The sequence below is a fragment of the Lotus japonicus genome, chromosome 1 (genome assembly GCF_012489685.1).
Source record: "Lotus japonicus ecotype B-129 chromosome 1, LjGifu_v1.2".
Taxonomy (NCBI): domain Eukaryota; kingdom Viridiplantae; phylum Streptophyta; class Magnoliopsida; order Fabales; family Fabaceae; genus Lotus; species Lotus japonicus.
In genome coordinates this window covers 114029798-114053098 of record NC_080041.1, presented here as the reverse complement: position 1 = coordinate 114053098, position 23301 = coordinate 114029798, and the positions used below count along the sequence as shown (strand labels likewise).

Here is a 23301-nt window from a genome sequence, read left to right as displayed (position 1 = left end):
CGTTGCCGTCGTCACCACCGTCACCGCCGATACCACTGTCACCACTTCATTGCATCCACTACCATCACCTCCACCACTACCACCACTATCTCTACCATCACCTCCACCACAACCGTTCACCACCACCATTGGCACCGCCATGACAACCATCACCACCACCGCCTCCATTGCCACCAACACCACCAATTTCATTGCCACCACCACCATCACCTCCATTACTACCACCACCCTCCACCTTCCACCACCACCACCACACCTCTACCTCTACCATCACAACCATTCACTGCCACCATTGTTGCTACCGCCATGACCGACGTCACCACCATTACCGCCTCCGAAACCACCACCACTGCCACTGCCGCCAACTCTTCCTTCATAACCTCCACTACCATCGCCACCACTGCTACCACCCCATCATCGGTAACAACCACTGCCACCGTGACCACTGAAGTATGTATCACGAACCTCCAACACCAGTGCTACCTGACCCTCCACCATCATCTTGTTCCTTCAATCACTGAGTATTGTGAATTTATTAACTAACAAATAAATTAAAAGTAGGTTTTAACACTACCATACTATCTTGTACATTGATAAATGAGAATTAAGTCTCTCATGTAATTTATCCACGCACGTATGTAACTTCTCACACGCGTGACCCAACTACGAAAACACCCTCGAGACCCAGCTGAAATTACACTTTAGCCATTACCTCGAAGAAAATTACAAAACACCTTCAATTTTCTCTCTCTACCTTTGGGTTCCATTCATTCAGCGAAAGAGAGAATATGCAGAGAACTTCTAGAGAGAGAGAGAGAAGAACGAACGAACTAAGACATTGAAATTCTCATGCTCTGTTCATCACAACTAGCTATCGAAGTAACAGAGAGAGGAAAACGAACGAAAACAGCGAGAAAATCTTCAAATTTTTCTTCTTCTTCTTCTTTGTATTTTTTTCAATGTTTTGGGTTCACTGGAGGGGTTTGAATTAGGGTTTTGATTGGGCTTTGATTTTGAATTTTTGTTTATGGTTGTGTTTTGGTGGTAATTGGGGCAAATTATGAAGGATTGAATCTCTGTGATATGAGTGGAGTGTGTGTTTTCTAGGGTTTCAATGGGGAGTATGGGTGACTCAGACAGAAAACGGCGTCACTTTAGCTCCTTATCTCCTACACCTGCAGCTGCTGCAACTGCCAAGAAGCTTCCCTTTTTGCCCATTTCTGAAGACAAAAAGGTATTCCATTTTTTGTTTGTTTCCATGGTTTATTGATATCTGAAGCTTGAGTTTCAAATGTTGAATATTTTCCTGTTTTTTTGGTTGATTTCTGACCATGAGTTTATAATTGTCGTTTGCTGCGTGAATTTCATTGGTTACACATAGGATCATGTATAAAGGTTGTAGAAATTTGTATGAGTAAAATATCATTCTGAAAATTACTTACTTTTCCCTTTTGTACTGCTCATTTTTGTTTGTTAAACTAGTGGCTAATGGTCAGTTCTTTGTCCTTTGATAAACACAAAAAGGGTTTTTAATCTACTTATGTGTAAACTGGTTCATATTAGCTTTGTTGCTCTTAATTTGGGAGGTAGTACTTATACTGGTCCAAACACCGCAAATCCTTTAACTTCATTGATTGATTTGATTCCTTGATTAGCAAAGAAAATTAAATACATGCAGGCGATGCTGATTTAGTTTCATTGCTTCATGAATTAATGCTTATCTTTAATGGCCCAAATCTTGAAAAAAGACGATTGCCATATGTGAGCATGGCATTTATATAAATACCAATAAAAAACAAAATGTGTCATGTATTTAGTACATCATATGGATTTCATTTACTGATTCACCAGGTAGGAAGAAGTCACTGTTACTATATGAACTTATGCGTTCTCTTATGTTACAGCTTGATATTGCTGTACTCCAGTATCAAAATCAAAAGCTTTTACAGAAATTGGAAACCCAGAAGTTAGAATATGCAGCTCTTGAGAATAAACTTTCTCAACTGAATGAGAGTCAACATTCATATGATTCTGCTTTAACAGTGGTCAAGAAGTCTTGGGAGCAGGTAATTGCTTCCCAGTTCATTTTTGTTTCCTTCTGTAATATTATATTATTACACTATTTTTTTATTCTTTTATTAATTTGTCCCAATGACATATGGGGTATTGTCTATGTTCTGTGCATAGATGGTTAATGATTTAGAGTCAAGTTCTGAAGGCACACGAGAGTCTAGCTGCAAATCAGATTCCAGATTTGCATCAGTTATGAATGGTGAGGATCATTTTCTTGTGACCATCAATTTCTTTTTGTTTTCCTGATGCAAGAATATGTGATTTAATCTTTGTTTATTTGCATGCATTGACACAATGTATTTTTTGTGTTCCTTTAATATCTGAGCCTGGATTTTTATTTTTGATGGGAAGGATTGAAAAATTAAATCTGAAGTTGTGGGTTTATAGAATTTATGGAACATCAATTGATAACAAGTTCAATCTATCTATATAATAGTAAAATTAACTTTTTCATGAAGCAATTTTGTTTTCCTGTTTGGGTGTAGACCGTAGATTATCAATGCAAACACTAGTTATGTAGTTCTCTTTCGGGATCTTAATTGCGGTCCTTCATAAGTATGACGTTCAAGTATCATGCCATTTTGATATTAATTTATGTTAGTAGGCAAAGAGAAAAATACCAATGATAGGAGTTTTTCTTTGTTCAGTGGGCAACATGCATCTCTTATGCAAATAATAATTTTGGTTTAAGCATTAATAAGTGACTAAAATGATAGGTCCTAAACTATTGCCGTGTTTGTTCAAAGGAAGGGAGAGTTTAATTCTTATCATGTTTGGCCGACAGAAGTGGATGGGTATAAAAGTTCCACATTGACTAGAGATTCCAAAACAATCCTTACAAAGGGTATGGAAATCCTCACCCGTTATCTAGCTTTTGGGGTAGAATTAGGTTCAGGCCCAAATTCTCATGAAAGGTAAATAACCCTCTGCTTGTTTGGTTCATGAGGGGATGGGAGGGATTTTGTTTTCATGTCCTTACGTTTAAAACAATTTTGGGATTCAAAATATGAGTTAAGATATGTTAGTCACATGATTTATTTCCCTTCCAAACCCCCTAATTTTGTAAGGGAGCTAAAATTGAGCCAGGAGGGATTTTGGTCCCTTCCATTCGCCTTCCCTTCCCTTCAAAAGTTTGAAGCAAACAAGGCAGCTTAGAGAATCCCTCCCCTTCGAAAGTTTGAACAAACAAGACAGCTTAACGAATCCCTCCCTTCCAACTCCAACCAAATATTGCGTAATTTTCCTGGAAAACCAACCACCTAGTGGTGTCCTAAGTGATCTCTACTCCCTAATTGTGCTCCAGCTTTTTTAGTTCAGGTATCAACTAAAGCTTTGTGATTGATAATTATTTTCAGAGCATTTAAAGACCTAGGACATGTTTGTATTACCTTTTTGTTCTCTCAATTTCAGCCAAAAAGTTCTTTCTTTAAATTTTGAAGAACAAATTTGTGGGAGCAAAACAAACTAGTTCAATGGCACAGCTAATATAGCTTTGCAAAAGCGAATTCTTGATCTCAATTGTTTGCATGTCTTATTGTAGGAATCCTGTTGGAACTTTAATGAGGTCAATAACTTAGCTATGAAGTTCATTAAAGGCCAAAATGCTTCATTTTCATTGTTATTCTTGCTGTCATTATTAGGGGTTCGACTATTTGGACTTAATTTTTTTTTCTATTAGTGAGTTAATTTTTTTGCTAATTAAGTCCTACCAGGTCATTATTTGCTTTGATTTTACTGCATCATCCTTGGTTTGGTATTACTATTAATGGGAAGCCTGATTCCTTTTTGGATTTGAGCTCTAGTTATGTCCTTTCTCAGTTAAATTTGGATGAGTCTATATTTGGATCTAAATGTTTCTTTGTGTGATCATATTACTGTATATATCCACCAATTTTTCTCTTAAGACTCACCAAGTGCCTCATTTAAATTTCCAACAACTCAAAAGCAAGACTCTATTTATTTCCTTTTCATTTGAAAGATTCCTTATAAATACTATCTTAGATATAACCTGTAACACATACCAAGAAGTTATCTTTTGGCAGGCACTATTTACATCATATCGTCAGCTATCAATTCAGTCTGTTCATAGTAACTGGTTCCTGCATTGCCACCTAATCTTATGCTAACCTCTTACCTAAGTCACTTGGCTTACTTCCTTTATTCCGTACAAATTACCCTAGGCTGTTAATGCTGACATACTTTGCTGATTCAATATATTTGGATTGATAAAAATGGATGGCTTCGACTGAAAATGGAACAGGATGGTACTAGTTTCCATTGTTTGAATTGTTTAAACAGGTTGAAATGGAATGGAACTTGATGGAATTTTTTTATTCCATTGCATTCAAAATTCTTATTTTTCTTCTCCAATTTTGTGGTATGTGATAGAATCAACCTTTTTCCCCATTCCATTATAAAAATATCCAAACAATGGAGTGGTAACTATGTTTTATTTCATTCTACTTCATTTCATTTACAATTGACTTCCAAACACATAAGGTTGCTTTCGATGCAAAAATGGGATTTCCATTAAACAAATATATATTTTAATAAACTGGAGTAATTGGATATTAAATGACTTGGAAGACAATTTTTATTTTGGTGCTTGGGATGGGTTACAATATGCAATAGAATCTAATTGGTGTAAACAACAAAATGCCCTTAATAAAAAAATAAGAAACTTTATTATTTTCTTCCATATTGTGTGTAGTATGAATGTCTATTTTTTATTAATCAAGATTGTAGAAAAGTAATTTGTATCTTTCTGTATAAATTTGCAAGTGCATATCAGAAAAATAATGGAATTTCAATTCAATTTTTGTTTGGATTGATAGAATTTCAAAATAAAAGGGGATTAAGCTCGAGAACCCTTCTATGAAGCTATTGACGAGGGTAACTGAGTCCTATAAGGTAATCATTTGATTTTATAACAGGAGGTCAGCCTTGGAAGCTAAATACTTGCTATGAGGGTTAATGGAGAGATTTATAGGAACATGTAAGATTTACACACAATTTTTATGGTTTAAAAAATACATAAATAGGATGCATAGAGACTAGAGAGAGATAGTGTGGAATGTTTTGGAGAAGTCCTGAAGTTATGACTAGTGTTAGAACAAAAGGTTGAGTCTCGAAAGACTTCCTTATATACCTTTAGGATTGCGCAAGGGCTCAACTTTGACCCTCATTTTACCTTAATCTTGATGTACTTACCAAAGTTATTCAAGGACTGATGCCACGTTCCATTCTTTTCGCACGTGATATAGTCATAGGTGATAGATATAAAGTTGAGAGAGGATTAGAGCTATGGGGAAAATATTTTCTAGCACATCAATTTCATTTAAGTAGAAGTAAAATGGAGAAGACCAGTATATTCCTGCCAAAGGGTAGGTGTTAGGAGCCAATGTGAGCCAACCAGAAACAGAGGGATAAAACAGATCATAGCCGATGGAAACAAGAAGGAAATGCCTTCTTCTCCCTATAAGTCCCTTTATTAACTCAGGAATTTTGTATCCGAGAATCAATCCCAAAATCATATTGACTGCCTCTTTCCTCTTGAACAGACTAATATTTAAATACGTTCATCCTACCCTAACTAACTTTCATCCTAATTACAGAATGGATAACAAATAATTCCCAATAACAGAATGGATTGACTAATATTTAAATCTAATATCCTAACTAACTTGTAACTACCTTGACAGCTCATAGAGTAATCCCTAATAACTAATATTTAGATCTAATATCCTAACTACCTTATCTCTTTCCCTAAAAGTAGATCAAATGCATGGTAACCCATCACCTTAAAGTAAGAGGTAGTGGAAGACTAAAATTGAATTTCCTTGGTAATAGGTCAACATATATAAAAAGAATAAATTGGATTTAAATGGTATGACATTGGACATGATTTGTTACAGGACATTATGCCATCATTTTATCTACTTAGCTTGTTAGAGTGTTATAGAAGTCAGCATTGCATGCCTAAAGTGAAGTGTATTAAGTCTGGGTATGTTTGTTAAGCTGTTTGTGACTGAAATAAGTTACTGATCAGGTTAGTTAGAGTGAAGTTGTAAGTAGCTGTTTGTAACGGATTGCATTCAGTTAAAGACGGATAGCTTTTAGCTACTTATGCAGTAAGCCTCATCAGGCTATATATGTACATAATGGCGCTAGTGGTAATCATGATAAGTAATAACAAATCACATTTCAGATTTGCACATCACTTTTTCTCTTTCTAGTCTCTCCCCAGTTCTTTAACATGGCCAGTCCTCTTAGTGGGAAAAAGATTTTGGTTGTTGTTATAATGAGATTTCATTGTGGTGTGCGCGGGTGTAGAATAAGTGAGAGCAAATAAATATAGGAGTCCTTTGATCGATTAAATCTGATATAACATTCCATCCTTTCAGGCTAAACAAAGCATTATTATTAGAGTTATCCATTCATGTGTTTGGCGCTAATATATTTATGCCTTCTGTTGAGTGTTTAAGGGCTATGAAACCTAGTGTCTTGGTGATCCTAATGGAAGATTGGTGAGAGTACTATGCAGAAGGAGGGAAAGATGTGTTTCCTTATAGGTCTTGCTTTGTTCTGACTGCTAGTTTTCTCTTGTGTATTAATTTTTCTGTAAAATACTAAAATGTTAAGTGGCTTGTTATTCGTTATGTTCAAAGTTATTGTCTATAACTTACATATTCTTTCTAAATACTGGAAATTGTGAATGAAGTGCATTGTTTGGTGTGCATTGTTCTTTCTATAACTTACATATTCTTTCTAAATACTGGAAATTGTGAATGAAGTGCATTGTTTGGTGTGCATTGTTCTTTTGGTTGTTTGGTTCATATGTACATGATACTTAATGATAATATGGTGAACTTTTCTTGAGGTTTTATGGAGAAGCCTGTAGCTGCCTTTAAGTCAATGGAGTTATTTTATTCCGGAAGTGTTCTACCCTATTGCTGCTTCTTGTTTACTATTTTTGGATTGAAAGAAAGAAAATTGCGATAAGTTGAATTGAAGAAAAATTTTATGAAATCTGTTTGGGAATTTTATGGTCAAGTTTTCCCTCTTCAATTTTCCATTCCTCCAGAGGGAAGAAATTTCAAATTGTCAAGGTTTTCCTTCATTTATATTTTCTTTTCCTCAATCAAAATATAGTATTCCAAATTAAGGCTTTAAAATGGTTTCATATACAGCAGAGTCATGGATATTCTCCCCCTCATTTTAAAAATGCTGCATATTTCTTTATCAGTTTGGACTTTGAAGTATTTATTTTGTTATTTGGAAGTCGAAACTTAGGGCAGGGTATAATGTTTTTTTCGTTTTTCCTGCTTCTGGTTATTAATGTATTTGTCACTTATCCCAGCAACTGAATCTTTGATTAAATTACTGTTTTTTTCTTTTTGATATTACATTGAAAACATTGTTAATTGTCTTTATGTTGAGGAATCGTACTAGCTAATGAGGATCATTTGATTCATTTGCCAGATTGTAGTTCATCTACTGTTCAGGATGTTTTTCTTAGCCGATTAATGCAAACTGGTGCAACTGAAAGTTCCTCCACGTATCGCTTTGCAAACCAGATGGAAGAGCATAATGAAATTACTGCTGAAAAAGCTAAAAGCATTTTAAAAAATGTAGTGACAGCTACTAATAACCTTTGGGGTATGAAGGATGGATTGCATACTGCATTACTGAAAAAGCTTCCAGGAGATGGTAAGCTATGGGTGCTTGTATATTATTTTAAATGTTAGTTTTTTTTTTCCAGAGCAGTTTCTCAACTTAGTCACACTGCCTGTTTATAGTTTCATGTCGGCAGAAGTTGTCCGCTGATCTAGAGGTGGAAGTTAAGAACCTGAGATTGGCGTTCAGTGAACTTCACTTGAAGCACAAGTCTTTGGCAAGTGAGTTACAATTTCAGAAAGATCATGATGCCAAAAATAAAGCCGATCTTAAGCGATTAAAAGGTAAAGTTTCTCTATTGTGATCTTAAGATGTAGAGGTATCTTCAAGTGAGTTTCAAGTACAAAATTAAAATACGTTGAATGCCTGTTGTTAAGACCCAATTGATTAGGTATATTTCAAAAGTGCTCCGTATAAAGGGCTGGTCAACCGTCACCCCTTGAGCTAGCTTCTGGTGTTGAGTTAGACCTGAATTCTAATGCCAGTAAAGTACGGATATGCCTTTGTCTCTTTGTGTACTTGATTTTTCCCTTTTCTATGGTGGGGGACTGCTGGGTTGGGGGTTGAATTGTTTGATGTTAATTACTTAATTAGCACTTTGAATAAAGAATGGTTGTTCCCTGCCTACTATACATGTGGAATTGGATGCATATTAATTTTACTATAGAAATTTTCATAGAAAGAAAAGGTTGCCTCGTTAATACCAATACGTTCATAATGAATCATAGAAGATGATAGAATTCAGCCTAAACCTCCTGTCACTAAGGTCTATAGGAGGCGTCGTGATAGAGAAGCAAGCGTTGCCTTAGCTAGCGCTGAAACAGAGGTTGTGCGCCAGCCAAACAGGCTGACATTTCTCAGCCAAACAGCCTTGGGCTTTCTGTCTTTATTTATCCAGTCAGCATTATGCTTTATTTTCCAGTCAGCATTAGTTTAATATTTTATTATGTTTTATTAGGGTTTTGGGTTAAGTATATATAGAGGTGGCTGTGCCTCTATTGGGGGGTTTTCGGGAAGAATTAGGAGTTGGTGGGTGGCTATAGGTGTCCAGTTTGTAATTCTTCTCAAGAGCGATATTTTTCTAATAGACGTTTCCCGTTTTCCTTCTCTCTCAACTCACGAGTCACGACTCTGCTTTTCCTAATGGGGATGAAATTCTGTTTTTCCTAAGGGAGGGTGCGAACCTGTTTGGCTAGGCCAGACTAGTTCGGTTTCTCTATTCTGTTTGGTACCAGTTCTAACACTGGTATCAGAGCACCCCAGTGCCCTGAAGAACCATGAAAATTCTGAGGCTGGGCATGGTACAAACAAGAAGTATGACTCAAAACTCTGAAGATTGGACTAAGAGGACGAAGGAGATGCTAACTCGAATAGAATTGAATGAAGCCAGGACCAAGGAAAACGAAGTACTTCTTGCTGCGATCGCTGCCAAACTGGGCCTGAGGCAGGGTGAAATTCCCAAAGTAGATAGAGGTGAAGACTCAGGGGATTAGGGGCGTGAACATTGGTGCAAACTGGAAATCCCAATATTCGCTGGGGAAGATGCATTTGGCTGGACCCATAAACTGGAATGTTATTTCAGTTTAAACTTTAAAGGGGTCACGGATGAGGAAAGAATGCAAACAACCATGGTTGCTATGGAGGGAAAAGCTTTGAGTTGGTTCCAATGGTGGGAAAGGTGCAATCCTGCACTTACGTGGGAGGCTTTCAAAGTTCAAACTTGCAGTTGTTAGGCGCTTTCAACCGTCCATGGTTCAAAATTCGTTTGAGCTGCTATTATCTCTCAAGCAAACTGGGCAGTGGAGGAATTTGCAGACAACTTTGAGCAGTATGTGGGGTATTGTTGCAAAGTAGGACATACCCATTGCCAATCAAGAACACCCAAATGATTGTTCCAAGGAAGGCAGAAGTCTTGCACTGCAAAACTAACTAGCTGTTGTTACTTACATAAATTTGTACACATATATATATATATATATTTGATGTAAGTATAGGATTTTCTTCCGGCATTCCTTCCTTTCTGTATAATATTTCTATTTTTACCAGGGTAAGCTTCTTCTGTTCCCTTGCATTCCCTAAACCTCTTAATATTCTTGTGTAAAATCTTCATAAGCATAGTTTATTACCTGCCTTCCTTACAAGCCTTCGTTGATCATGGTGGTTGTTCTTATCTAATTTGAGATTCGTTGCACAATATCTGCACCGTGAGAAGGTATATAAATAAAGGGTGATCTTTAGATCTATTGAGATTTCAATGGCACTAGACTTAACATTGGGAAACGTATCGCAGATCGTACGAACTGAGATCAATTGGCGGAACAGCTGCAGTTGTGACTTGTGACCGGCTGACCGCTGATACTATCTGTTTGAATTGAATGATTCTGGCCATTTAAATGGACTGTAGTTCTTCGATTGTGAGGTTCTTATAACACATTCATAACGCATCTGGAGGGTGAGCCTCGGCGCAACGGTATGGTTGCTGCCATGTGACTTTGCGGTCACAGGTTCAAGCTGTGGAATCAGCCTCTTGCAAAAATGCAAGGTAAGGCTGCCTATATTAGATCCACAAAGTGGGTCCAGCCCCTCCCTGGACCTCGCGCTTAGCGGTAGCTTTATAGCATTAGCACCTGGTTTGCCCGTTAGTATTCTAGTTTTGGTTCTATTATAAAATTTACATTTATTCGTGTTAGAGAAACTCAGAATTGTAAAAAGTGTTTATCATTGATGATTGAAAAGCTAATGATACAAGAGACTGATTACAACTTATATAGAACTCTATAGCTTGTTCAACAAGCTTAACAAACTCAAACTCTAACTGACTCAGTTGACAGCTAAGCATCTAACTGACTCAGTTGACAGCTAAGCATAACCGCATAGCCTAACTGAATTGCCAGCTCATTATAACAACCCTAGTGCTGACTGTTAGTACAGTCAGCAACTACTAAAGTGTAACTCTGTACACATTCATACAATGTACTCTAATATCCTCCCGCAAACTCAAGGTGGGTGGGAAACCAGTTTCTCACACACATTGAGTTTGTTTCTAAGAGCCTCAAAACGAGTAGGAGAAAGAGCCTTGGTGAATATATCAGCAAGCTGATCAATAGAAGGCACATGCTGCACATGAAGAGAATTATTGAGAACTTTTTCCCTGACAAAGAAGATATCAAGTTCCATATGCTTGGTGCGGGTGTGCAACACAGGATTATGAGTTAAGGCCACTGCTCCCATATTATCACAGTAAATTCTTGGAGTAGAAAATGGAACATGAAGCTCATGAAGTAAGGATTGAATCCAAAGCAATTCTGCAGATGTATTGGCCAGACTTCTGTACTCTGCCTCAGTGCTAGAACGAGCTACTAGAGTTTGTTTCTTGGAAGCCCATGAAACCAAGTTAGGACCAAAGAAAATACAAGATCCGGAAGTGGACCTCCTATCATCAGGATCTGAGCCCCAATCAGCATCACAAAAAGCCTCCAAAGACACTAGTGAAGATAGAGAACAGGGCCTAATGTGTAAACCATGATGAATAGTCCCTTTGAGATACCTAAGAATCCTTTTTACTGCCTTCCAATGTTCTTCCAGAGGTTGACTAAGAAACTGGCAGACTTTATTAACTGAGTAGCTAATTTCTGGCCTAGTCAAGGTAGCATACTGCAATGCCCCAACTATAGATCTGTAAAGAGTTGGATTTTCAAAATAATCTGCACCAAATTTACTTAGTTTTGCACCACTAACCATTGGTGTTGAGATCCCCTTAGCATCAGCCATATCTGCCCTTTCCAGCAAATCACCAATATACTTGGACTGAGTTAAAAGAAGAGATCTATCCTGAAGATGTTGGACTTGTACACCAAGAAAATAATCCAACTTGCCCAATTGCTTTAAAGCAAATTCTGAATCAAGTTTAGTAACAATTTGTTGAACCAGTGAAAGAGAATTCCCAGTGATGATTATATCATCAACATAGACTAGGACATAAACACAATCTGTTGCTGTGTGGAGAGTGAAGAGAGAGGGATCACAACAGCTAGGTTTGAAACCATTTCTGACCAAAGCAGCCCTCAATTTCTCAAACCAAGCCCTTGGAGCTTGTTTGAGACCATACAAAGCTTTATTAAGCTTGCAAACCAGCTGCTTATCTTCTTGCTGAAAACCTGGTGGTTGTACCATATAAACTTCTTCTTGAAGGGCACCATGAAGGAAGGCATTATTCACATCAAGTTGGTGAATATGCCAATGTTTAGTAACAGCCAAGGAAAGAATAAGCCTGATTGTGACTGGCTTTACAACTGGTGAGAAGGTTTCAGCATAATCAAAACCATGCACTTGATCATACCCCTTGGCCACTAGCCTAGCTTTATACCTATTGACAGAACCATCTGGATTTTCTTTCACCCTAAACACCCATTTGCAACCAATTGCCCTTCTATTGGAAGGAAGAGGAACAAGGGTCCATGTGTTGTTAGCAAGGAGAGCATCATACTCAGCTTGCATAGCCTGAAGCCATTTAGGATCCTTCAAAGCCTGCTTAGTTGTTGTAGGTTCAGCTTGTGTAAGAAGCAATGTAGGGTGAAGCCTAGGTAACACAATCCCTGACTTAGCTCTAGTCTGCATGGGATGAACATTTCCCTGAGAAATAACAGCTGCTGGTTGCTGAAATATGGACCCTGAGGAAGTAGGAGTGCCTTGAACAGCTGGAGAAGCACCTGAAGTAGTCTGCAAAGAGGGCATGGTCTCAACAGACGCAGTAGACCCAACTGCAGAAACAGGTGTACCTGGCTGAGGAGAAGGAACCACTGGAGCAGAATGTTGCTGCTCTTGGAGAGGAGCCAGTGTGTGACCATGTGGGACCAGTGGTATACAAGAAGAAATTCCCAAAGAAAAAGAGTCAGATACAGAGGAAGGAAACAATGTAGTGTAAGGAAATCTGAATTCATTGAATTTTACATCTTTGGAAATATAAATCTTTCCATCACTATCTAGACATTTGTATCCTTGATGAGAAGAAGAGTAACCAAGGAACACACACTCTCTAGACCTGAGCTCTAACTTGGAAGAATTATAGGGCCTCAAGTGAGGATAGCATGCACTTCCAAACACTCTCAAGATAGAGTAATCAGCTGGAACTTTAAACAGTTTGTGATAAGGGCTGAGATTACTCAAAACTGGTGTTGGAAGCCTATTGATGAGAAAGACAGCTGTAAGGAAAGCATGATCCCAATATTGGGAAGGCATGTTAGCACAAGCTAGTAATGACAAACCAGTTTCCACTATATGACGATGTTTTCTTTCCACACTTCCATTTTGATGGTGTGTGTGAGGACATGTAATTCTATGATCTATACCTGTTTTGACAAAGTGAGGAATGAGAGGCTTAAACTCTGTACCTCCATCAGTTTGTACTGATTTCAGTTTTGTACCAAATTTTAACTCAGCCATTGCCTGGAATTGAAGAAAAACTGAGCTGGTTTCTGACTTTTTCTTAATTGGATATATCCAAGTAAACCTAGAGTAGGCATCTACACAAGTTAGAAAATAAAGGCAACCAGAAGTGCTTTCAACCGATGCAGGACCCCAAAGATCAGTAAAAATTAATTCCAAGGGTGTAGAATAACTAGTAGTAGAAGATGAGGATGGTAAACGATGAGACTTAGCAACACAACAAGAATGACAAACATGAAATTTTGATTTATTAGGAATTGGAATCTTACAAGTGGACAATGCATTGTGCAGAGCCTCATGATGAGGATGCCCTAATCTATTATGCCATAAGTCATAAGAACTTTGGCTAGGTACAATACTAAAAGCAGAGTCACTAGGACTTGATACATCAGAATTATTCTTGGAAACAGCAAAATCAGAAGGAAACTGAACAGGAAGAGAATTCTTGAGAAATGTGGAAGAGTGCATGCCATCAAAGGAGTACAGGCCATCCTTGCCAAGTGAGCCACGAAGAAGAACTCTAGAAGTGTCCTGTGATTTAACAACACAATGAAAAGGGTGAAACTCAAAGAAAACTCCATTGTCCTGTGCAAATTTGCTAACACTCACAAGGTTTTTGGTTATATCAGGCACTAACAACAAGTTTTTAAGAGTAAGAGTGGTTTGTGTGTGATAAGGAGAAGGAAAAGAGGCAGAACCAACAGATTTTATAGCCAAACCTTTACCATTTCCCATCAGGATTTGATCACTACCAGCCACAGACACACTATCTGAAACTGCAGAGGCATCATGAGTGACATGATGTGTTGCTCCTGAGTCTGGAAACCAAGTGCCAAGGTTAGAAGCAGAAGATGTTGGTCCTGTGAGCAACGCCTGTGGTGCTCGAGGATGTGGAGCAGAAGCACGAGGAAACATGCCAAAGGGAAGAGAGGCAGGTGCAGTAGGATACATCATAGCACTTGAAGGATAGGTAAAACCAGCACTAAATCCTGCTCCAGTAAACGGAACTCCAAACTGTGCAGGGGAACCAAACTGAGACATGCCTCTGAAAGGAGAGTAACCAAACTGTGGTAGCATGCCAAAATTAGGATTGAAACCAAGAAGTGAGGCTAAGGCAGCCTGTGGTAGAACACCACTGTGTGAAGGAGACGCAGAAGGAGAAGAACTACCATGATGATAACAGATGCTTGCGTCATGGCCATACTTGTGGCAGATCTGACATTGAACGGAACGATCGCCGCCACGTCCACCACGATTGGAACGACCACCACGTCCACCGTAGTTATTGTAGCCACCACGATCGCCGCCATAACCGCGTGAGTCACTGGAGCGATTGCGATCATCAGATCCTGACGAGTCAACGCTACTAGCAGCGTAGTTGACCTCTGAGTGCACCGGCGGTGGAGGCGCAACTGTCGTCGGAGGTGGTGCAATAGGTGTCGCCGGTGGTGGCGCAACCTGAGGCGACGGTGGTGGCGCAGATGCATGAGCGAGAAACGCCGCTGGAGACGAAGCTTGCATCTGACGCACACGCGTGCGTTCCAAACGCGCTTCATGCGCGATGATCATCGCTTCAACCTGCGAGATCGAGCAAGGTTGATCGCGATTGTAAACAATCGTCATCAGAGAGCTATAATCATCTGGCAAACCATCAAAGATCGCTTCCAAGTGCTCGCGATACGAGATCGGGTCGCCAATCGTGACAAGAGCGTTCACGATCGACTTGATGCGTTTGAGAAAATCAGATGAACTCTTCGATCCTTTGGTAATGGTTCGCAATTCAGATCGAAGCTGTGTTGATTGCGCAATCGTCTGAGCCTGAAAGAAATCAAGCACAGCTTGCCACACTTCCCACGACTGCTTGCAATTCACCACAGTTGGAAGCACAGAAGGCGAGAGTGAAGAGAGAAGCCACGTGAACAACGCTGAATCCTGCTGCTCCCAAACCTGATATGCAGGATTCTCGACTGCATTCTCACGATCTTGCTCACTGAGAAACCGCGGTGGAATCTCTGGATGAACAAGATAACTCTGTAACCTATGTGTACGAATAATGCCTTCAACGTGTTGCTTCCAGGAGAGAAAATTGGAGTCATCAAGCTTCAGCGTGAGCTTGTGAACCAATGTAGAAGAACTCAACTGTGATTGAGCAACAGCAACCGGAACTGGCATAGGAATTGCAGAAGCATGATCTGCATGAACTTCATCAGCCATGATGATGAAGAAGAGAAGAAAAATCAGAAAAGGATCTCAAGGATCGTAGAAGGCTCTTGATACCATGTTAGAGAAACTCAGAATTGTAAAAAGTGTTTATCATTGATGATTGAAAAGCTAATGATACAAGAGACTGATTACAACTTATATAGAACTCTATAGCTTGTTCAACAAGCTTAACAAACTCAAACTCTAACTGACTCAGTTGACAGCTAAGCATCTAACTGACTCAGTTGACAGCTAAGCATAACCGCATAGCCTAACTGAATTGCCAGCTCATTATAACAACCCTAGTGCTGACTGTTAGTACAGTCAGCAACTACTAAAGTGTAACTCTGTACACATTCATACAATGTACTCTAATAATTCGTGTAACTGACTTAAAGAAGTAATTGGATATAATTTGGGAAACTACACTAAAGTGACATTAGGATAACATAATTAGGGAAGAATTTCAGTTTCATTGGAATCATTGAACTATTTCTTCTCCTTGTCAAATTTAGGAGTTCATATTCTTTTGGAATTGTGCTAGGAGTCGGCCTTCATACATCACATGTTAGAGAAATATTCATAGGAAAGAAATTGAAGCAGAATTAGTACAATACCTAAGGAATGAAATTTGAAAAATTTACATTTGAGGAATTTGGAAAATAATCAAAATTCATATCGGGAGGAAAAATATGTACTTCGAAATTTATATGAAAATAAATTAATTTGGCTCCCAAAATGTGGAGAGATTTAACAAAGTATAGAGAATAAGATTTGGTATTGGTGTTAATAGAATTGAATTGCTCTCTTGATAAATGGTTCCATGTGATCCAATCATATTTGATTAGAACTTAATAAATAGAATGTTTGTATGGGTAGGAACAAACCATAACTTGAGTTGGGCATACTTTTTATTAGGTTTAAATATGTTTCAGGTCTCTGTGATATAGGGTCGCATCTAAATTGGTCCCTGGAATTTTTTTTCAAAGCTTTTGGTCCCTGAAAATTGTTTTTCATGAAATAAGGACAAGTGATGTCTTGGTGCTTACATGGCCAGATTATTGCCCAATCACCAGCCCACGTGGCAGGCTTAGTCAGATTAGGACTGTTGACGTCTTTAATCAGTTTTGTTCCTTCAAATTTTTTCTAGTCACATTTGGTCCTTCTCTTCCCAACCATCACCCACTTCCACAACTACCTCCTAGCCACCACCCAAACTACCATCCCCCACTTCACCAAACCTTTCCCCACCACCACCCAGAACCACTGTCTTCAAACAGTCCCAGCCACCAGCAACCACGCCAGACCTTTGCACAGCCCACTGCGACCAGCTCCAACCCACCACAAGAACCACCGTTTTCAATCAGCCACAAAACCCTCCCCTCAAAACCCCAGCAATCCCAACCATGTTCCAGCCACGGTTTCAAGCAAAACTGTAAAAGTAGCTGCACTGTCTTATATTTCTCGAGCTCCGTATGGAAATCTTTCTCTTGCACCAACTGGTAAAGTTTTGGCCATCCCCTTTGTTGAGGAAATGTTGGTTTGATACCCAAGGTTTGATTTTTTGGGCTTCCCCTTTCAGTATCAGCGAAAATTTGCGTTGTTGATGAGGTTGTTACCTTGGTGGGTCAAGTTGTGGACTAAGTTTTCAGTAATTTGTCCGAAGGAGAATAGATTTTCAAGTACGATTAAGTTTTGAGCTTTCCTTTTCTGTTTCTGATACCTGGTGCTGAGTTGTGACATTGGGATCCAATAGATTGCACAATCAGAATTCTGGTTGGGGTTTGATGGCCAGCGGGTGTCTTGCGGTGGTAAAGGGGTGGATTTGGGGCTGGCCGCAGTCGTCTGTGCGGTGGTGTGGACACTGGTGGCTGGGCCTGGTTTAAGATGGTGGTCCTGTGCGGTGGTGGGGGACGGTTTGGGTGGTGGGATGAAAAAGAGGGAAGAGAAGGACCAAAAGTGATTAAAAGCATTTGAAGGACCAAAACTTATGTAAAAAGTACAAGTGTACAGTCCTAATCTGACTAGGCCTACCACGCGCTCTGGTTGATTGGGCAAAAGTCTGGCCATGTAAGCACCATGACATCACTTGTACTTAATTAAAATAAAAAACAATTGGAAGGGACTAAATGGTTTGAAAGTTTTTTCTAGGGACCAATTTAGATGCAGCTTATATTACAGGGACCTGGAACATATTTAACCTTTTTTATTATTGCTTTCTTTATATATTTCAGTTATTTTCTATTCATAGCTGTTTAGGGTTATATAAGCCGTAGATGTTATATTTATGTGATGTATTATTGCTTTTGTATCTGGTCAACTTCGCAGCTGCTGTGTAGGTTGGTCTACTTTGCTGTTTATTGTCTTCAATCTTTATCTCTGAAGATGCGTTCATCCACATTTTTGTCTTGTTTTGTTGCATTGACAGAGATGTATATAATTTAGTTGTTCTGGACATGAGTTAAGCATTTAATCTATTTTTATTCCATTGCTCTCCCTCCAAATGGCTGAGGAAAAGAGTAGAAAAATAGATCTGCTCCTAATTGTCATCTGATTTATGCTTTGAAGCTTGGATATACAATTTATTTGTCTTGCACTCATTGATTTATTTAGGGGAACTAGAAAGCACGATTGCAGAGTTGGAAGAAAGCAATCACAAACTTGCAACGCTGAAGGAAGAGAGGGATGCAGCAAAAGGGGTAGTTCTCCCTGTGTTAAATGTTGGAAATGCTCAGACTCCCAACGATAAGATCAGAGACAAGCAAAAGGATTTGCAAGATATGGAATCTACTCTGAAGGAGCTATTGGTAATTATTATTATTATTAATCTTTTTTGCATTCTTTGATTTAGTTTTATAATTTAGAGGATATTTTATCTTAATTGTTGAGTTTGTTAGGACCAAGGCTCAACTCGATTAGTGGAACTGAAAACTCTTCATGAGGAAAGAATAAGAATATTACAGCAGTTGTGTGATCTACAGGTTTGATTTCATCAATATCCAAGCTTTATCCCTGTAACTCTACTATTGTTCAAGTTCTACGATGCATTTGTCTGTGTCTGTGCATGTGGGGCATCTTCCTTTTCTATTGCAGTATAGTTTTTGACCTAGAACAATTACATCAGAACTCATTGAAGAATTTGAAGTGCATTACCTCTTCCAATGCTTACCAATTGGTTAGAGATCAGATAGAAAAATCAAAATCAGAAGTTCGGGAGTATCAGGCCTTATATGAGAAAGTACAGGTTGTAACTGGTTGGTAGTTTCATTTGTGCCTTTTCATCGTGGTCCTATTTGCTGTGATGTATTTCTGACGATAACATCCCTCTCCCTGGATTACGCTGTATACTTGTAGGTTGAGAAGGATAATCTTGCTTGGAGGGAGAGGGAGTGGTACATTAAAAATGACTTAGCAGATACTTTTCAAAGACCTGTAGCAGTTTCTGACTTGAGAGTGGCTGATATACGCTCCGAGATACAAAATAAGATAGATGCGAGAAATTTGATTGAAAATAAGCTGAAAGAGGAAGCAAGAGAACCAGGTTGGGTTTCCGCCCTATTAAAATGAGCTATCTGATTGTTTCATGGTTTTATAATAGTGATCATTTGCTTTTGCTTCAGGAAGGAAACAAATTATTGCAGAATTTAAATCTCTGCTTTCTTCATTTCCTGAGGAAATGGGATCTATGCAAAGTCAACTAAGTAAGTATAAAGAATCAGCTTCAGATATCCATTCTCTGCGTGCGGATGTGCAGTCTATTTCTAGTATTCTTGACAGGAAGGTTGGTGTATTTGCTTAAATGAACTGTGCATTTTTGCAGCATAAAATCACAGTCCCTGAAATGTTTCTGTTTTTATATAACAGGTAAAAGAATGTGATCTATTATCGGTTAAGTCTACTGGTCAACTAGCTGAGATAAAGAAGCTACATGCTATGGTATGTTATTTGTCTTTGGTATTTGGGAAACATCAACTACACTGGGTTTATCTGGTTCTTTAAACTTGTCTCTTTCAATTTGTGCTCTATTGTAAAGCATATTTGATGTCTTTTTGGAAGTTCCTCAGGGAATAGATGTCAGTTTGTGAAAAAACAGCATAGATAAAGATACTACTATAAAGCATGTTTTTTATAGCAATGTGTCAAGGGTGTTTTTTCTTTGCACCAAGAACCTGTTTGGTGTGATTTGGAGGTCTCATTTGATGGCAGAAATTTAATATTTGTTGACCTATTTGTAATTTTGATAAATGATCCATTATTAGCCGTAATGTAAAGCCAGCAAAGCACAATCTGGATCTCCTGTCCTACAAGGCGTCATTTTACTTATATGTTATATTAAGGGATTGGGTTAAGCATAAGAACAAATGTTCTCTTCATTAGAGGACTACGTAGGTTTCTATTAAGAGCTTATTTTTTGGATAAGAAAACATGACCTAGCATCTTACACCAGAAGTCAATGCTGGAAATCTCGGACACAAGAACAAAATTAAATGAATAATACATGTTATAGTAATGATAACTTAGCTCTCACTGTCTGTATGCTGTGCTGAAGTGTGATCTAAGCAACACACAAGAATTATGCTGTTAAATGAAATCCATAAGTGTATTAAATAGTTAGCCATTTAGAGTGGAGGGATTGGTTACCCAATTAATGGCAGTTAGAGACTGCATCTAACTATAACTATTTCTTACTGCTTCTGTTTGATCAAGGACTTGTGTCTTCGAGTTCAGTATCATTCATAACAGCAGTTCTCAGAGATCAGTAGTTATTCATAGCTGACTTGTTAGCAGTAATATCAGCTTCTGTTCTCTTTGCTTTGGTAGCGACATTCTGATTATCTTTTCAGAGTTTGTTGGGTGTGTGAATTCGTGGCAACTATGGGAGGTTTCCACAATTTCTTCAATTCACATACTTTTGTAGATTTCAAGTCAGTTTTAGTTGTAATGTAGAAAAGTTAAGGAAGGTTTTTATATTGTGTGATCTCAGTTTATTTGCTGCACGTCTAGGCTCCTATTGGCTCACTGGTTTCAATTGGTTACCCAGTTTCTACCAAAGTGCGATCCTTCTCTATTTGTTCAGTTAGGTGCTAGAAACACCATATAGAAATTGGTCTATGTTGATGACATCATAGTTATACATAAAAGAAGCTCACTGCCACTAATCCAGAAATTTATCACCAAACTCTATTCTTTTAGTTTCAAACAATTACGGACCTTTGGAGAAGCCAGCCCCACCAGTACATTTGCTATGCAATTCTGCCTTCCTTCCATCTTTCCCTAACAGCTTTTTAACATTTACTCTAACAGAGTTCTGCAACTTCTTTCTCTCCCTTGCGGCCATATGTCTTGGCAGTTACAAGAAACTCCATGTATATTCATGTTGGCTTATATGCTTTGACTTCAACCCACTTGAAATTGCTGTGTATTTAGTGTTCTGACTTGTCTTCCTTAAGTCATTGTTTATGGTCTGTTGAACAACTTGTTCTTGTCATACATTACCACGGGCCTAAATATAAATATGAGGTGGTAAAGTAATTTGTTTTAGAAAGGAGGTTAAAAAGTATACTTATGTTATTGATATCTCTGGCTTTATCAATACAAATAAAAATGATTTACTATGCACTTATTGTTGAAAACCTAAGCAGAAACTGAAAAACTGAATAGAAATTATCATTGTATCAAAGGTATGATTACAAGAGTGAGTCTCAGTATTTATACTTGAGAGAGTAGCTTGCTAAACAAGCTATCTAGACTAACCATAGTTCTAACTGAACTAACTAGAGTTGACAGCTGGCTAACCAGGGTTAACAACTAACCGCAACTAACTATAACAAACTCATAACAAACATTGAGTTTAACTGCCTTATACTCTAATAGACCCCCTCAAACTCAAGGTGGTTGAGAAAGAAATTTCTCAAACACATTGAGTTTGTCCCTTAAGGCTTCAAACCGGGTAGGAGAAAGAGGCTTTGTAAAAATGTCTGCTAGCTGATCAACTGAAGGAATGTGAGTCACAAACAGTGACTTGTTGAGAACCTTCTCTCTAACAAAGAAAATATCTAATTCCATATGCTTAGTCCGAGTGTGCAAAACAGGATTATGGGTCAGAGCTACTGCCCCCATGTTGTCACAGTAGATCTTTGGTGTTTGGAAGGGAATGTGTAGCTCCTGGAGAAGAGACTGAACCCATAGAAGTTCTGCAGAAGTGTTGGCCAGACTCCTGTATTCAGCTTCTGTACTGGACCTTGCAACCAGGGTCTGTTTCTTGGAGCACCAAGACACTAAGTTTGGACCAAAAAATACACAAGAACCAGAGGTTGATTGCCTATCATCAGGATCTGATCCCCAATCAGCATCACAGAAGGCAACAAGAGGGACTGGTTGAGAAAGAGAACAAGGGTTGATCAACAAACCATGATGACTGGTTGCCTTAAGATATCTGAGAATCCGTTTGACAGCTTTCCAGTGCTCCTCTAAAGGCTGGCTGAGAAATTGACACACTTTATTCACAGAGAAACTGATCTCAGGTCTGGTTAGAGTTGCATACTGCAATGCCCCAACAATAGACCTATAGAGTGTTGGCTTATCAAAGTAATCAGACCATATTTACTAAGTCTAGCACCACCAACCATAGGAGTGGAGATACCTTTAGCTTCTGCCATATCTGCTCTCTCCAATAAATCTCCAATGTATTTAGATTGAGTGAGAAGCAAGGATCCATTTTGTAAATGATGCACCTGAACCCCTAGAAAATAATCCAACTTACCCAGCTGCTTGAGTGAGAATTCTGAGTTCAAATTCTGAACAATTTTCTGAACCAATGTCAAGGAGCTACCAGTGATGATGATATCATCAACATAGACTAGGACATAAATGCAGCAGGAACTAGTATGAAAGGTGAATAGAGAAGGATCACAGCAACTTGGCTTGAACCCAAACTTGACTAAGGCTGTCTTAAGCCTCTCAAACCAGGCCCTTGGGGCCTGTTTGAGGCCATAAAGTGCCTTATTTAGCTTGCAAACTAAGGACTTGTCAGCATTCTGAAATCCTGGTGGCTGAACCATGTAGACTTCTTCCTCAAGAGCACCATTGAGGAAGGCATTATTAACATCCAGCTGATGAATATGCCACTTCTTAGTCACAGCCAAGGAAAGAATCAACCTTATGGTGATAGGTTTCACCACAGGAGAGAAGGTTTCTGAGTAATCAAAACCCTGTACTTGATGATAACCCTTTGCTACTAATCTAGCCTTGTATCTGTTAATAGAACCATCAGCATTTTCTTTAATTCGAAACACCCACTTGCAGTCTATTGGTTGTCTATGAGAAGGAAGAGGAACCAAGGTCCAAGTATTATTAGCCTGCAATGCATCATACTCAGCTTGCATAGCTGCAAGCCATTTAGGATCCTTCAAGGCCTGCTTTGTAGTGGTAGGCTCCACTTGAGTGAGCAAGGGAGTAGGAAATTGTCTTGGCATGACAATACCAGACTTGGATCTGGTCTGCATAGGGTGAGCATTAGTTGAAGCAGTAACAATAGGAACAGCAGCAGGTACTGCTGCAGAACCAGAAGGTGCAGAAGATGATGCTGCAGTAGGTTGAACAGTTGTCCCTTGAACTGGTAATGGTGAAGACTGAGGAGTAACAGGTTGAGGAGAGGGAAGAATAGGAGAGGGTTGTATATGAGTAGTGAGAGGAGGTGTCTGAAAAAGAGGGATCACAGAAGAAAGTCCCTGTTTATCCAAAACAGAACTGGAAGATGTAGGAAACAACTCAGGATAAGGGAATCTAAATTCATTAAAAAGAACATCCTTAGAAACAAAAATCCTACCCTCATCATCTAAGCACTTATACCCTTTGTGAGAGGAAGAGTATCCCAAAAAGACACACTCCTTGGACCTGAGAGAC

At 38.8% G+C, this 23301-nt stretch overlaps 1 protein-coding gene across 2 annotated transcripts in view; it reads left to right on the top strand.

The window, feature by feature from the left end:
• The first annotated feature begins 751 nt into the window (after window positions 1-751).
• LOC130729471 (E3 ubiquitin-protein ligase BRE1-like 1) overlaps window positions 752-23301 on the top strand; it is a 41884-nt gene continuing 19334 nt past the window's right edge. For both annotated transcript variants that reach the window (XR_009016003.1, XM_057581249.1), the window contains exons 1-11: window positions 752-1234; window positions 1905-2066; window positions 2188-2272; window positions 7555-7782; window positions 7872-8033; window positions 18010-18203; window positions 18294-18377; window positions 18521-18640; window positions 18751-18937; window positions 19017-19177; window positions 19261-19332. Coding sequence is in view for 1 of the 2 variants with exons in the window: in XM_057581249.1 (XP_057437232.1) it covers window positions 1115-1234; window positions 1905-2066; window positions 2188-2272; window positions 7555-7782; window positions 7872-8033; window positions 18010-18203; window positions 18294-18377; window positions 18521-18640; window positions 18751-18937; window positions 19017-19177; window positions 19261-19332 (1575 nt within the window). In the remaining variant the exon portion in view is untranslated. The remainder of the gene's footprint in view (window positions 1235-1904; window positions 2067-2187; window positions 2273-7554; window positions 7783-7871; window positions 8034-18009; window positions 18204-18293; window positions 18378-18520; window positions 18641-18750; window positions 18938-19016; window positions 19178-19260; window positions 19333-23301) is intronic.